Here is a 17,870-nt window from a genome sequence, read left to right as displayed (position 1 = left end):
CTCCCTGCCTTCCCAGACAAGCTTGCCTCTAAGTTAGAGACAGCCCTGTGACCCAGTTCTGACCAACAAGATGTAAGAAGCATGCAGGAGATTCCTGGGATAATGGAAGAGAGATATGGCCAGTACCATTCTTGTCCCTTCTGTCTCAACTCCATTGTGAGAGTTAAGATGACAGCAACTGTTTTTTGACCATGAAAATGACCTAAGAATTCTCGGAAAGCCAGTGTTATTAAGCTGTTGCACCAATGAAACAAACATCGATCTCCAGACTTTTTAATATACAAAAATTATAAAAACTTATTTAAGTCACTGTAGCAGGGATTTGTTATTCATAATTAAACGTAGCCCTGACATAGTGATTTTGTGAAAATGAGACATAAGGTATAAAAACCATGTCAATACAAGATCTTAGAAAAACAATGTGTATTTACTTCATGCCTACTATATGTTGAGAATTGTAATAATGCAAATCATTGCATTCATTGTCTGAGTCTGTCTTCAAGAGTTAGCAACATACACAATATGACATTCATGTTAATATAGTACTGGCAGAATGCATAAGTGCTAAGAGGATTTAGAACAAAAGAATTACCAAAATACACAGGATTAAAATCAGATAAGTAAAGGCATTCAAGAGAGTGACTTTTGAGCCCATTTGTTTAGGAAAGTGGTATCAATTGTTAAAACAGTGACATTAAAGGCCATTAGACATTACCTATAAGATAGTAAAAACGAGAATAAGGGAGTTGTGTGCATAAAACAGACAAGCGTATTTGCTAGGCTAGAGCAAAAAGTCTGAAAATATGAAAAGGTTATAAAAGAGGCATGGAAGATGTATGGCCTTGAAGGGATGCCAGAGGACTTTAGGTTTATTTACATAGGTAAATTTATATAGGTAATGTGGAATTAGTATGGGTTTTATAGAAAGCCATATGATGGAATACTGTTTGGATAATTTTATCTTAGCATAAACTAAAGACCAATGGTCCAGCAATTGGCCTAGAGTGATATAAATGGAGTGAAACCAAAAGTGATAATTAATATGGAGAAAGAATCTGCAGAATTTGTATTACTGAGTATGGGAAGATGAAGGAGAAGAATCAAAATTATACCCGAATGCCAGTCTAACAACTGAAAATTTCAAGGGAAAAAAATGAGTTTTTTACTAAACATCCCTAATGACTTAGAAAAAAATAAAATAAAATTTCCAAAGAACAGGTTACCTGCACCTCCTAGTAGTTACTGAATGCTACCTAAATAAGCACACTTTAAAAGTAGCAAAATTCCTTTTGTCTTTAGTAAACACCTGAGTGTGTTATAACTTAAGAGCTGGATGGCTTCCTACCATACTCTTTTTACCTAGGCTACCCTTGGTTCATTTTGTAGCTATGTCTATTTAACATGTGATTCTTACAAATTTTAACAGTTGAAAAACAAACAGCTGGCTGAACTCTCTGCTTCAGTCTTTTGGAAACTTTGCTTCTTGGTAAATGATCAGTATTTTGATACTGCTGTAGTAATAACAGGAAATGATCTGTTAAAATCTGGATCTCCAGCTATAGATGAATGCCAGGGTAAAGAGGAGAGCTAGTCTCAGAATAAAGTCTATAAAAACAGTTTGGGAAATTATTTCTAGGACCACAGGGAGAGAATCATAATCTACTCTCAACATCAGAAAAACAAATGCAAAGTGGAAGAATATCTTATGATGATCACTCAACTGCATCAGTGGAAAGCTTATGGCCACAAACACAGTAATTACAACAACTGAGATGGTAAATGCTAGAGCTTCAATAATACATGAGGTGAAATACCATTTCCTAAAATAAAAATTCACCCAGAAAAAGGTTTCATAAGTAGAACACTTTTAAATTGGTCCAATTGTAATTTCACCTATATGTACAAAATAGTAAGCTGGTTCTAGTCATCAGAAAGGACAAAAGAAGACAAACGATGGTAATGGAATTAGCCACAGAAGAAACAGAGGGTACTTTCACCTAGGGAGTCACAGTAGAAGTGGAAAAAGCCAAAACAATCTGGGCAAAAGAAGATAATCTTGGTTTAAAAGATGCTCAGGGCAAAAATGTCTGTACATAACTACTACTACAAAGTATTATTTTCCCTAACACTTTAATATAACACATTTTACAAAATTTATCATTTTTAAAAGGTAATTGACAAAATAAACTAGTAGCCAAGAATTCAATTAAATATAATATATAATAAGCCAGCATTTTATTAAGAATTTTAGAGCAATAACAAGTTTCTAGAACACTAGAAGTTTACACTCATAAAAATTTATACTGTGGTGTATTAATCTAGTTCTATTACATTAATTAATTACTAAGTTAGTAGTCATAATGGCTAAAAGAACAGAAGGCACGGTAACTAAAATTACTTTTCAAGATTGTCAGTATTTTAATTGTTGCAAACTTTCAAACAAGAGTAAATGTACAAAACATCACTTAATTCTGAACACACAAATCATCTGCTTCAAATTAATTGTCACTCATAAAAACAATGTTAGTCTGGATTCAAGAACAGGCTTGAAAAGTAAATAACTAGATATTATAAATAGTCTTTCTTTAAAAACAAACTCCACTTTCTCCACAATGACTTCTTTAGCTTCACCTCTGCCTTCCTGAACAGAAAGTCAACTTTCGCTTCCTCTACATACTTACCCATCAATTAGAGATTTTACCACTCTAATTTCTGATTTGGCTCATGAGAGATCTATTATTTCCCCTAATAGATGATATAAGCAACTGGAAAACAAGGTCTGCATCAGATTTATCTTGGTCTCCTTATTAAATCTAATTTAATACCCAATATCTACTAGTCTTTTTTAGAGTTCTGTATTTATTAGTGTTCAATTTGAACTGCTGTATTTTAATTATTTTTTAATTTTTAAAATTAATTTTTTTAATGTGAGTATAGCTGGCACACAATGTTACATTTAGTTTCAGGTGTACATCTTAGTGATTTGGAAACACTGTATTTAAAAATTCCAGTTTCATACAGTTTCTTATGACAATATTTCCCCACCTAATAAACTGATACTGAAAGTATCTTATATTTAGATTACATGTGAAATTTAAAAATTTAAATCTTATAACTGCACAATTTGTCCAATACTCAAAAACATATATTGATTATGAATGAGTGAATTAATTTGCTGTCACTATTTCATTAACTATAAAAATGGTTCTTCAATCTTAGTTTTTTATTTTCAGATCCTTTCAATAGGACAGAACTATTTCAAATCTAGCACCTTTGAATGATTAATATGTGAAACAGGTAGAATATGCTATTTTTAAATCAGCTTTATTGAGGTATAAATGACATGCAATAAACTGTACATATTTAAAGTGTATAATTTGATAAATTTTGGCACATGTATACACCTGTGAAACTAGTACTACAATCAGATTAATGAACATTTCTATCATTCCCCCAAATAGTCCCTGACTCCTTACTTCTCTCTACTCCCATCCCACACAACCATGGATCTGCTGTCATTTGATTTGTTTGTATTTTCTAGAATTAAAAAAAAAAAAAAGAATCAAATAGTATGTATTCTCTTTTGTATGGCTTCTTTCTCTCCCCATTATTTTTATGAAAATTTATCCATGTTGTTGCATGTACGAACTGTTCATTTTTATTGCTGAGTACAGTATTCTATTATATGGATATATGACTATTTGTTCATATATGCTCCTACTGATCAGTATTTGGGTTGTTTCCAGTTTTCAGGTATTACAAAAAAAGCTAGGTATATTCTTTGTATAGACATATGTTTTCTTTTCTGTTGGGTAAATATCAAAAAGTAAAATGACTGGATCATATAATAGGTATATGTTTAACTTGTTAAGAAATCACTGAATTGTTTTACAAAGTGGTTAAACATTAACTGCAACTTCATGATCAGTGTGAAGTCCAAGTTCCTCCACATCTTTGCCAACGCTTGCAATTGTCTTTAATTCTAGCCAGTCTAGGGGCACCTGGGCGGCTCAGTTGTTGAGCAGCTGCCTTAGGCTCGGATCATGATCCCAGGGTCCTTGGATCGAGCCCCATGTCAGGCTCCCGGCTTGGTGGGAAGCCTACTTTTCCCTCTGCCACTCCCCCTGCTTGTGTGCTCTCTCTCTCTGTCAAATAAATAAATAAAATCTTTATATAAAAAAAGTCTGTAATTTTAGCCAGTCTAACAGCTGTGAAATGGTTATCTCATTCTGGTTTTACTTTGCATTTCACTAATGTCAAGTGAAGTTGAGCATCTTTTTACATGTTCATTTGCCAATCCCATTATCTTCCTTGGTAAAGTGACTGTTCTTATTTTTTGCTTGCTTTATTGGATTGTTTGTGTTCTTACTGTTGAGTTGTAAGAATTCTTTATATATTCTAGATACAAATCCTTTGTCAGGTGTATTATTTGCACTTTTAAGAGAAATGCAACTACTTCAGATAATTATGCTATCAATACTATAATACACAGTCTATCTGTACTTTAAATAATCCTTATAAAAAGGGAATTATTATCTCCATAATCCTCAGCTACCAAGTCTTCCCATGCCTAATAAAGGTGGCCAGACCGCGGACATATAAAAATGAGAGAAGAGAGTAGAAATAGAATCTCAACATTCTGGGGCGCCTGGGTGGCTCAGTGGGTTAAGCCGCTGCCTTCGGCTCAGGTCATGATCTCGGGGTCCTGGGATCGAGTCCCGCATCGGGCTCTCTGCTCAGCAGGGAGCCTGCTTCCCTTCCTCTCTCTCTGCCTGCCTCTCTGCCTACTTGTGATCTCTCTCTGTCAAATAAATAAATTAAAAAAAAATCTTTAAAAAAAAAAAAAAAAAAGAATCTCAACATTCTTCTTAATCCCTCCTGATTTTAAGAGGCTCTTAGGAGGGGCACGTGGTTGGCTCAGTGGGTTAAGCCTCTGCCTTCGACTCAGGTCATGATCTCAGGGTCCTGGGATCAAGCCCCACATTGGGCTCTCTGCTCAGCAGGGAGCCTGCTTCCCCCTCTCTCTGCCTGCCTCTCCGTCTGCTTGGGATCTCTCTCTCTGTCAAATAAATAAAATTAAAAAAAAAAAGGAGGCTCTTAGGAAACTATTAGTAGGAGATAACAGAGTGGATCATGTATTGATAATTAGTCATCTTCCTTGTTTCTTTTAAGCAAAATTTTAAAAAGCATTTAGCAAGTAGTAACATTATTACTAATAAAGCCTTTTGTACTTTTTATTAGATTTCTGACACTAAGACCTTATGTTTACATGAATGTTTTCCTTATCAGACTAAAGCAAAACATTCAGTACAGTACCTAGTGAATACTGCTATTATTTTCTTGATTCTCTCCTTTTCTCTTTTGTTGTTGTTGTTTTTAAGTAGGTTCCACACCCAGCATGAAGCCCTGAGATCAAGACCTGAGCTGAGATCAAGAGTTAGCTTAACTGAATGAGCCACCAGGTTCCCCTTCCTCCTTTTCTTCTAATTTCTATCCATGCGTTTTCCTCTCTTCTACCATTTCCAGCATCCCACATCTATGTTTGGATTAATTTGCTGATCTCAAATGAAGTCTTGGTTACAGACTTTTTGGTGGCCCTATGCATGGCCCTTACCATGCATGCTTCAAAGAAACAAAATGAAAATAACAATAAAACTCTTTGTGGAACTCATAGAAAGAACAGTGGAGATTCTACAGAGTGAAAAAGTGAAAACCTTTTTTAGATTATCCATGTAAATTAGTACTTCTTGCCAGAATAAAGCATACAAATAATTATTTTCTAAACTTTACTGTTTAATGGATTAAAGACCTAAATGTGAGACCTGAAACCATAAAATTCCTAAAAGAAAACATAGGCAGTAATCTGTGGGATCAATATGGGACACTGGCCTTAGCAATATATTTATGGACTTTTTTCCTCAGGCAAGGAAAACAAAAGCAAAAATAAAATATTAGGACTACATCAAAATAAAAAGCTTTTATACAGATAAGGAAACTAGCAATAAAACAAATAGGCAATCTATGGAATGAGAAAAGATATTTGCACCTGATATATCCAATTAGGAGTTAATATGCAAAATATATAAAGAACTTATACAACCAATGCCAAAAAACACACAATACAATTAAAAAATGGGCAAAGGGGAACCTGGGTGGCTCAGGCGGTTAAGTGTCCACCTTTGCCTCAGGTAATGATCCCAGGGCCCTGGGATCGAGGCACACGCTGGGCTCCCTGTCCAGCACGGAGTCTGCGTCTCCCTCTACCCCTTCCCCCTGCCTGTGCTCTTGCTCTCTCTCATGCGCTAAGTAAATAAATAAAATCTTTAAAAAAAAAAAAAAAGGAGGAAGGAAAAAATGAAACAAGATGGGATCAGGAAGCAGACAAACCATAAAAGACTCTTAATCTCACAAAATAAACTGAGGGTTGCTGGGGGTGGGGTTAGGGATAGGGTAGCTGAGTGATGGACATTGGGGAGGGTACATGCTACAGTGAGTGCTGTGAAATGTGGAAGCCTGATGAGTCACAGACCTGTACCCCTGGGGCAAATAATAATGTTAATTTAAAAAATTAAAAATAATTCTAAAAAAGGGACCTGAGGGGCGCCTGGGTGGCTCAGTGGGTTAAGCCTCTGCCTTCGGCTCAGGTCATGATCCCAGAGTCCTGGGATCGAGCCCCGCATCGGGCTCTCTGCTCAGCTGGGAGCCTGCTTCCTCCTCTCTCTCTGCCTGCCTTTCTGCCTACTTGTGATCTCTGTCTGTCAAATAAATAAATAAAAAATCTTTAAAAAAAAAAGGGACCTGACTAGACATGTTTCCAAAGAAGACATACAGATAACCAACAGATATATGAATAGATGCTAGACATCACTAATCACCCAGGAAATGCAAATCAAAACCACAATGAGATATCACTTCATTTCTGTCAGAATGGCTATTATCAAAAAGACAAGAAGTAACTAATGTTGACAAGAATGTGGAGAAAAAGGAACCCTTATGCATTGTTGGCAGGAATGTAAATTGATGCAACCACTGTAGAAAACAATATCAAGGATCCTCAAAAAATTAAAAATAGAACTAACATGGGGTACCTGGGTGGCTCAGTCTGTTAAGCGTCTGCCTTCTGCTCAGATCATAATCTCGGGGTCCTGGGATTGGGCCCTGTATCAGGCTTCTTACTCAGTGGGGAATCTGTTTCTCCCTGTCCTCCTTGAGCACACTCATGCTCTCTCTCTCACTCTCTGTATCAAATAAATAGAAAAAATCTTTACCAAAAAAAAAAAAAAAAAAAAAAAAAAAAGAACTACCATATGATCCAGCAATTTCACTACTGGGTATTTACTCAAAGAAAAGAAAAATATTAAATTCAAAAAGATATACGCATCCCTATGTTTTAAAGCAGACTTATTAACAATAGCCAAGATATGGAAGCAATCTAAGAGTCCATCAACAGATGAATAAAGAAGATGTGCTATATAAATACACAGGATGGAATGTTACTCAGCCATAAAAAAGAATGAGATCTTGCCATTCACAATATGTAGGGACCTAAAGAGTATTATGCTAAGTGAAGTAAGTCAAACAGAGAAAGACAAAGACCATCTGATTTCCACTTACAGGTGTAGTCTACAAAACAAAACAAAACTCTTAAATTCAGAGAACAAACTGGTGGTTGCCAGAGGGGAGGGGATTAGGGGGATGGGTGAAATAGGTAAAAGGGATTAAGAGATCCAGACTTTCAGATATAAAATAAATAAGTCCTGGAGATAAAAAGTGCAGCATAGAAAATACAGTCAATAACATTGCAATAACTTTGTATGGTGAGCACTGAGCAACATATAGAATTGTTAAATCACTTTGTTATACACCTGAAACAAATATAACATTGTATGTTAACTATACTTCGATTAAAAAAAGAAGAATGAAAACTTGACTATTTAAGACTTCAGTCTGAAGACTTCAGACTTCAGCAATGCAAAAACCACCAAGGAGTCTTTCCCAAATAAGAACTAAGCTGGAGAAGTTCTGTGGCTAAATAATCATCCTCCTAAAAAGTAATAGATACAAGGCGGAAAAAACCATAGAGAATCAAATCTACTCATTTTAAACCATGGAAAGAAAACACATTTAAGCCCCTTTAAAATATTTTTGTGTACAAAGAACAATCTCATACATTTTAAAAATTTTTATGAGACACATTATCCCTCAAGGAATGCTTTAGTGTCAGACACAAATTTGAATTGAACTCTTCTATAAGCAGCACTAGAACTGGGATAAGTAGCAGATGATACTGGCAATCTCTGACCCAGTATCAGGAAACAGAGAACCCTGGGATTAAAAGTATTTCATGGAAGTAATTACAACACAATTAACTATGTTCTCCAAATCAGAATGGTTCTCATAAAACACCTAATGCTAAGCCTATTTTGACATTGTTTTTTAAAAGGCCCAGTATTAAAAGAATAAGCTTCCTCTAGAAAGAAAAAAAGAAGAATTTTGGCCTATTAAAGATAGTATTTATTGATAAAACATAGTATTGTTTCCAAACATGAAATAAACCATTAATCAAATGGACGTTCACAATAATCACTTAGTTGGTAAAAAGTTATGTTACCTCTTAAAATTTTCAGTTCAATTGTTTTTCTTTTGATATAATGAAAAATTTAATGATTGCCTTTAAATCCTTTTTTAGTAATGTAAAATATGTGAGCTTCATTATATGTTAAAGAAAATAAAAATTATACGACCCAAAATTTATTAAAGTTACAATAAAATACTCTTCAATGCATACAAAATTGCAAAATAACTGATGTTTTCAATAAAGATTCCAGATATAATATTTACTGATGAGATAAAACAAAGATATGTTTAATGACTTTTGTTCTGTATTAAGGTCACCTTATTGAGCGATACATCATGAAATCGATAGTTGTACATCTAGGAAATTTACCAATGGAGCTCTCTTCCACTGGTGTGTATATTTTAATTTGTCTCATGTGGGTGTCTCTTCCATTTTGATGATTGGCTAGAACTGCAATCTGTATCATGAATGTGCGAGTTGGCTTCTTATGATTATCAGTTAAGGGTACATGAATCCAGCCACTTGGTTCCACCAATTCAAGTTGCTGCCAAGAAAACAGAAGTCAGATTATGTTCTCACCCAGTAAGTATACTATGATGAATGCATTCTAAAGTTGACTTATAATTAACCATTTGCTCATTGAGAGAATGACAATATGATAAAAACCCATTACCACTTATTTGGCACTTTTACATCATGGTCCATTTTTACACTTGCTAATAAGCACTCTACATGTACCACATTAGGAGACAAAATAAAAATAGATGTATGCAGTCTTAGTGTTTATAGAAACTTGTATAACATACAAGTTTCGAATCAGACATGTATACGTGTATACAGCCAATGGAAGACCATGTTGATGTAAGTAGGAAAAGAATCTAACATTATGCTTCAGGTATACTTTATTTCAAGGACCATACCTAATATACCTGAACACATTTAATAATAAATTAGATTCTATATAAACTATAAGAATATTAACAAAAAACACAATCATTAAAAAAAATCAAAGCTTTGTTTCTTGAACAACAGTAGTGATTTATCTAGTCTGCATAATACTCTAAATCTAAAACCTAGATTTTTAATAAGAAATGCCAGATAAATTTTTTTAATTCTTAATTTTATTTTAATCAAACAATACTTTCTTAACAAGGGGAAAAAAATCAAAAGTCAAAAGGTAAACCTAAGTTTCTAAAAGTTCTTCTAAAGTTATGAGATAGTTTTTAAGATAAATATTGATTTCTAAATTACCTTAATTATTGAACACATATAAACTATACACATCACCAAAAATCTAGGTTTACCTATCAACACAGCCAAATATTAGTATCAAAGAATCTAAATCTGGATTCCATGCATTATTCTACAAAACAATTAAGTAAACACCACTGTGTCTTCTGCTTTTCCTTCCCTTTCTCCCTCTTCTTTTTCTTTCTTTCATTCTTTCTCATTTTTCTCTTCTCCCTTCTTCCCACCTCCTTCCCTTCTTCCTTCTTTCCCTCCTTCTTCTTTCTTCATTCTTACATTCACTTTTTTATAGAGGAGAAGGGTGGGTTGACAAAAGTAGAGATGTGGACAAGATAAAGAGAAAAGGAATCCTAAAAAGGGTAATTATTTTTAAGACTGAATGATATCTCCTTTTAACTACAGAATGTAAGAATGAATAAATCTTTACTCCTTGTGGTATTTTTAGTCAGTGTTTTTTGTTGTTGTTGTTGTTGTTTATTAAATTTGCATTAGCACTAACTTAAAGTTGACCAGATATATCTGGTTTCCATCACTAGCCTTTTACTCAACTAGGTAACAAATAGTTATTGAATACTTAAAATGTTCAAGGTACTTTTCTAAGTATATTTAAGCATACAAAACATGAATAAGGCCTTCTTCCTAACCTTAAAACAAGCTCAGAGGTGGACAAACAATCTTCATTTGTTTCAGTCAGTTTCCTCAAGTATAAAATAAAGTAATTGCACAAGTTATCATCAAAGTGTCCCTTCCAGCTCTGGCATTTAATGATTCTAAATAAAAGAAAGATATGATAAGCAGAATAATGGAACCTCAAAGATGTCCCTGTCCTTCCCCCAAAACCTGCGGTTATCTTAACTTCCATGGCAAACAGGTCTTTGCAGATGTAATTAAGTTAAAGATCCTCAGATAGGATTATCCTGGACTTCCTAGGTGGGCCTACTGTAATCACAAGGCCCCTTATAAAAGGAAGGCAGGAGAGACAAGAGGAGATGTGATGGTGGAAGCACAGGTTGGAGTGATGGAGTGATGTGACCATAAGTCAAGGAAAGTAGGCAGCCTCTAGAAATTGGACACGGCAAGGAAGAGTTTCCCTCAAAAAATCCCCGTGAAAGAAGCCAGCTGGCTGACACTTTGATTTTAATTCGTAAGACCCATTTTTGGACTTAATGTCCTCTAGAACGGTAATGTAACAAATTTGTGTTGTTTTAAGCTACTACCTGTGTGGTAATTTGTTATAGCAGATAAAGTAAACTATTATAATAGATATTTGTAGTTCAGAGAACTACAGGAGTTCAGAGAAGGAAGAAAGATCTTCTGGGTGAAAGAAGAAACTATTCTCAAAGTAAATGTACTATAATGAACTTCAACAATGAACAAAAAGTAAAACTAAGATTCTAAATTCAACTCCTTACTAACAGAATGCTTTTGACAAATGTAACCATTATTTCTGGTAGACTCAATGTTATTTTCCTAGCATATCTTAAGTGCTTCAGTGTACTGAAAGTTATACCAAGATTTTGCAGCAGGAGGGAGCTGTTTGGCTGATGCTGGTGTCCCTGAAGGAAGTGCCCCGTGGGGCTGGTATACAGAACTCTTGAGGAGTGGGAGCCAAGAGGCTTATGGTGCTGACTTTTCTGACATAGGCTTCACTAAGCTGGTAGTAAGTGTTAGAAAAACTGCAAGCTGGACTCAGGTATAGCTATGGGAAGGAAGTGCTGCTGTGAAGAAACACTGCTGAGATAATGGAAAGCAAACAGGACACAAAGACAAGGAAGTAAGTCTCTTTTTCCTCTTCTTGCCATGCAGTCTCTCTCCAGCCCACCTTTTTACCAGAGCTTAACAGATATGCAAGGGCTCTACACACATCAAGTCTTTACTGAGCAACTGTTATGTGCCAAACAATGTTCTAGGGACTGAAAACAAACAAAAAATACAGTGGCAAATAAGACAGAACACGCCTGAAAAAAATAGGATTTAAACATGATAGTAAGACTTCAAGAAAGAAATTATAATAAAAATACTGGTAATGAGGAAGAAACAACAACAAAAATAGTCAAAAAGAATAAATCAACATGTTTATAAAATAAAATGTAAATGTCAATAATTTCTCAAAAAGAATGCTAATGATAGTAATAGCAGCAAGCTCTTACCTAGCACTATTATGTGCCAGGTAATGTTCTAAGTGCAATAAGTATATTAATCACTTAATCCTAGCAATGAGGCGGGTAATATGATTATCCTGATGTCACAAATGAGACAATCGAGACTCAGAAAGATTAAGTAATTTCAGTGAAGTCAGACAGCTGGTAAGTGGCAGAGCTGAGATTCAAACAGGTAGTGTGATCCCAGGGACTATGCTTTTAAAAACATACTGTGTTTTACATTATATAAAGATAATAATTTAGTAGTGATAATTTTATCTGAAATCCCATCTTATACAAATAAAACATGAATTAAATGAAATATGCGTAGGAGAGAATTCCCCACTAATCATACAATTTCCTTTATATCCTACACATAAATAAACATAGACACATAGGACATGAAGGGATTTATAAAAAGAACAATAATAGAATTAAAAATAGAATTTCAATTTCAAAATCTTTTGAGAGGAAAAAGGTAAATAGTATTATATATACTAAAACAAAGTTTTTAAAAAGGACATGGCAGGATGGTATACAGAAAATATAAAATAAGTTCATAGAAGATGTATACATGCATCAAACACTGCCTTTAAAAAAAACTTGGGGGGCACCTGGGTGGCTCAGTGGGTTAAGCCTCTGCCTTCGGCTCAGGTCATGATCCCAGGGTCCTGGGATCGAGCCCCACATCGGGCTCTCTGCTCAGTGGGGAACCTGCTTCCTCCTCTCTCTCTGCCTGTCTCTCTGCCTACTTGTGATCTGTCTGTCAAATAAATAAATAAATAAATCTTAAAAAACAAAACAAAACAAAACAAAATTGGGTTCTCGTGGCACCTGGGTGGCTCAGTGGGTTAAAGCCTCTGCCTTCGGCTCAGGTCATGATCCCAGGGTCCTGGGATTGAGCCCCGCATCGGGCTCTTTGTTCAGCAGGGAGCCTGCTTCCTCCTCTCTCTCTGCCTGCTTGTGATCTCTGTCAAATACACAAATAAACTCTTAAAACAAACAAACAAACAAAACTCAGGTTCTCGGGGCACCTGGCTGGCGCAGTTGGTGGAGCATGAAACTCTTGATCTCAAGAATGTGAGTTTGAGCCGCATGTTTGGTATGGAGACTACTTAACAATAACCTCTTTAAAAAAAAAGGGTTCTCTTGAAGATATTATTACAAGTGAAATCTGCCAGTCACAAAGGAACAAATACTGCATGATTCCTCTCTCAAAAGGGACCTAGCTAGTGTAGTCTAACTCAGAGACTGAGAGTAGAATGACAGTTGCCAGGGGCTGCAGGGAGAGGGGAATGGAGTGTTAGTGTTTAATGGGTATGGAGTTTCAGTTTGGGAAGATAAAAAAAAACTTGTGGAGGTGGATGACGGTGGTGATGGTTGCACAACAATGCACTTAATGCTACAGAACTGTACTTATGAACGATTAAAATAGTAATTTTTTTTTATTTTACCACACAAAAACTGCAACTCAAAAAAACCCCCAAATAATGTAGTGATATCGAAAGCCTAAAACACTGATGATGGGAGTGTAAAATGGTGCCACCACTTTGGAAAATCATTTCACAGCTCCTCAAGTGATTAAACATAGTTACCATATGACCCAGCCACTCTACCCTCAGATATATACCCCCAAAGAAATGGAAACATATCTTCACCCAAAAACATGTACACAAATGTTTACAACAGCATGATTCATAATAGTAAATAGATGTAAACAACCTAAATGGCCTGCAGTTGCTGAATGGATAAACAAAACAGGATATGCCCATACAATGGAATATAATTTGGGAATAAAAAGAAGTGAAGCACTGATATATGCATAACACAGATGAACCCTGAAAATAAGTGAAATAAGCTGGTCACAAAGGACTACATTGTATGATTCTATTTATATGAATGCCCAAAGTAAGTACATCCATACAGACAGAAAGTAGATTGGTAACTGCTTAGGGCTGAGTAGTGGCGGGGGGGTGTTGGAAGTGACTACTTACCACCTTTGGGGTAATAAAAATGTTCTAAAACTGGTGATGGTTGTACAACTCCATGAACACACTAAAAACCAATGGTTATACATCTTAAATTGATTAGCTGTATGGTATGTATATTATATATCAAAAAGCTGATTACATATCATCTATAATAGGCAAATCTGTGTTTTAACATAGTGATTAAGAAATATTCTAAATACAAGCAAATGGTAAAAATATACTTGACAGATGAAATCAAAGAGAAAACAGAGGGGGCACGTGGTGGCTCAGTCAGCTAAGTGTCTGACTCTTGATCTCAGCTCAGGTCTTGATCTCAAGGTCTTGAATTCAAGACCCATGTTGGGCTCCACATATTTAAAAACAAAACTAAACAAAACCCAAAAGTAAAGCTATAAATATTAAATCAATTCTTAGGTTTTTCTGGGGAAAAACGTGGAGGATAGGAAAAGTTAGAATCTGAAAGAGAAAAATGGGGGCAAGGAGTACAGCTGATAATTCTAGATAGTGAAATCTAGTATAAAGTGTTATTAAATAAATGGTATGGTACTGCGTTTAATTATCAATAGGTGGACCAGTCAGGATGCTTTTGGCTGCAGGGAGCATAAAATCTAACTCAGTGACACTTGAACAATGAGGAAATTCAGCATCTCATGCAACAGGAATGTCTGAGTTAACAAGGTCATGGGGTATGTTAATTTAAAATCTCAAGGATGCTCTCTAATTGGTCCTTTCATCTTTTCATTCTTCCAGGTGGATTAGCATTATTCCCAAACTGGCTTCCTTTGTAGTAGTCACTTGATGGCTGTAGCACTCCACCAGAGGCAGAAAGTAAATACCACTCACCTCTTGGATCTTTTTTTAAGAATAAAGCACACCTTCTCAGAAGCTCTTGTTAAATATTCATCCTTCACTTAATCATCAGAAGAGGAGTGGGACCACCATGATTGGTTTGGCTCAATTAGTACTCACCCCCTGGGTATGGAGATGGTGACAGTACATGGCTAATTTCTGGAAGGTAGGGAGTTGAATAAAATTGGAGTTCTATCAGAATAAAGGTTAGGGAGAATGGATATTGAGTAGAAAAACTAACAGCCATAGTGAAGAAAAGATGGTTTTCAAAAACTAGCATGGCAACAACTTATTATTTAATAAAAAGTTTAGATTTTAACTTTATACTAAAGTCAAAAGTAAATTATTAAAGAATTAAGTATCTATACAAGTAGTATTAGGAAAAATATATAAGATCATGTTTACAATCTTCTGGTAGGGTTCACCTTCTAAACCAATGATGAAGGAAGAATATAAATTTACTACAATGAACATCAAAAACTTCTGTAAGGCTAAAAATAAAGAATACAAAAAGTTAACTGGGAAGAAAAATACCTAAATTTCACAACAAAGGAATGATATCTTAGAAATAATCTTGAGGGGTGCTTAGGTGGTTCAGTCACCCAGTGCTTAACAGCACCCAAGTCCTGATTTCAGCTCAGGTTATGATCTCAGGGTTGTGAGACTTGAGTCCTACACTGGGCTCCATGCTGGGTATGGAAGCTACTTAAGATTCTCTCTCTTTCTCTCCCTCTGTCTCTCCTCCCCAACTCTCTTCCTCTCTTAAAGGAATAGATAAATAATCTTAAGGAAAAAAACCAACACAAATTTTAAAAAATTGACATACACCATGTACAGTCTATACACACAAAAAAGGAGAAAGGCAACGGGCCAACAAACAAGGAAATTGTTCAATCTCAATATTAGATACAAGTTAAATATATAAATAAAACATCTTACACTGTTGGTAGGAATATAAGCTGGTACAGCCACTCTGGAAAATAGTATGGAGGTTTCTCAAGAAGTTAAGACAGAGCTAAGCTATGACCTAGCAATCGCACTATTGGGTTATTTACCCCAAAGATACACATGTAGTGAAAAGAAGGGACACCTGCACCCCAACATTCATAGCATCAATGTCCACAATAGCCAAATTGTGGAAAGAGCCAAGATGTCCCTCAACAGATGAATGGATAAAGAAAATGTGCCTCATATATACAATGGAATATTACTCAGCTATCCGAAAGGATGAACACCTACCATTTACACTCAAGTGGATGGAAATGGAGGGTATTATGCTAAGTGAAATAAGTTGATCAGAGAAAGACAATTATCATGGAGTTTTACTTATACGTGGAATATAAGAAATAGCACAGAGGCTCATAGGGAAAGGAGGGAAAACTGAATGAGAAGAAATCAGAGAGGAAGAAAAACCACGAGAAATTCCTGACTCTGGGAAACAAACTGAGGGTTGCGGAAGGGGAGGTGGGTGGAGGGATGGGGTAACTGGATATCAGGCATTAAGGAGGGCAGGAGATGTAATGAGCACGGGTGTTAGACACAACTGATGAATCATTGAACACTACATCTGAAACTAATGATGTACTATATGTTGGCTTTGAATTTAAATTAAAAAAAATCTATCATATTGGTAAAGATTAAAATAATTAAGAACACCAGTTATACCAATTAGAAATAATTAGAACTAATTAATTATTAGTTAATAATTAGTTAATTATTAACTAATAAAATAATTAGAACACCAATTAGGGTAGGGGATATGTACTCTCATGGAGTTGTATGGAAATTAAATAGGTATAACCTTTCTGAAGAGAAACTTGGTAATACCTATCAAAATTTTAAATATAACTATTCCTTAACAGAGTAACTTTACTTCTGGAACTATAGGGAAAAACTTAATGGCACAAGGATTATATATATATAATAATATTCATAATTGCAAATAAGTTAAATCACTACCATTTAACTACCCTGGTGATTTATGCTCTTGACTAGTCTCTTCCTACAACGGGTTAGGGTTGGCTTTTGCAACCAACAGAGTATGTTACAAGGGACAATGAGAGACTTGGCTGGTATATCATAAAAGGCACTACAGCTTCTCTTGTGCCATTTCTTCTGGGAGAAACAGTTACCATAACATGAAGACACTCAAGAAGACCCCAGGAGAGATCCTTGTGGAGACAAACCTAGACCCAACCTGCCAGCCACATGAGTGAACCACCTCAGAAGTGGATTGATTCTCCAGTCTCCATCAGCCTAACTGACATAGGACTATAGCTGCATGAGAGACTATTAGAGAGAAATGGCCAGCCAAGATCTTTCCAAATTCCTGAATGGAAATCACGAAAAATATAAATGATTACTATTGTTTAATACCACAAAGTTTTAGGTTATTTGTTATACAGCACTAGTAAAACAGAGTAGTCAAATAAAAAAATGGTCCATATCCTGGAATATCTTATAGCAACACATAAAAATGCTGTATCTCTAAACATATTTTCAGTTATTTGCAGCTATCTCTGGCTAATTTTAAAAACCAAAGTACTAAATAACTCTTATATGATCTTACATATTTTTTATACATTATTTCTGTATGGATAGAGAAAAGCCTAAGGATATTCACCTAAATACAAATAGACAATATATATAATGGTGAGAATAGGACTATTTTCTTTTTTTTTTTTCAATTTTTAAAAAAAAGATTTTATTTATTTGACAGAGAGAGAGCGAGCGAGCGCGCGCACAAGGACAGGGAGCGGCAGGCAGAGGGAAAAGGAGAAGCAGGGTCCCTGCTGGCAGGGAGCCCAATATGGGGCTTGATCCCAGGACTGTGGGATCATGACCTGAGCGGAAGGCAGCCGCTTAACTGACTGAGCCACCCAGGTGCGCCTTACCTATGTTTTTCTTAATAAACATGTATTTATCTTATTTAAAAAGCTATTTTTAATTTGATGGTGGCTGGGGGAGGAAAAATTTTCAGAAAGTTTTAGTACCTGAATTTAGTATCTCATTGGTAGTACTCCTTTCCTCCACTAATAGATTCATCCTTCTTGGTGATTTCTA

General features: G+C 35.4%; 1 protein-coding gene across 4 annotated transcripts in view; it reads right to left on the bottom strand.

The window, feature by feature from the left end:
- ANAPC10 (anaphase promoting complex subunit 10) overlaps positions 1-17,870 on the bottom strand; it is a 285,652-nt gene that overhangs the window by 173,119 nt on the left and 94,663 nt on the right. For 2 of the 4 annotated variants that reach the window (XM_032855607.1, XM_032855609.1), the window contains exon 5: positions 8,484-9,122. The exons of the other annotated variants lie outside the window; for them this stretch is intronic. In XM_032855607.1, the coding sequence (XP_032711498.1) occupies positions 8,892-9,122 (231 nt within the window). In that variant the 3' untranslated portion in view covers positions 8,484-8,891. Of the gene's footprint in view, positions 1-8,483; positions 9,123-17,870 lie in introns of those variants that run through there. 4 annotated transcript variants of the gene reach the window in all.

The sequence above is a fragment of the Lontra canadensis genome, unplaced genomic scaffold (genome assembly GCF_010015895.1).
Source record: "Lontra canadensis isolate GAN:19392208 unplaced genomic scaffold, GSC_riverotter_1.0 scaffold10, whole genome shotgun sequence".
NCBI lineage: Eukaryota > Metazoa > Chordata > Mammalia > Carnivora > Mustelidae > Lontra > Lontra canadensis.
Note: the sequence above shows the minus strand (reverse complement) of the source record. Positions and strands in the feature narration are given on the sequence as shown.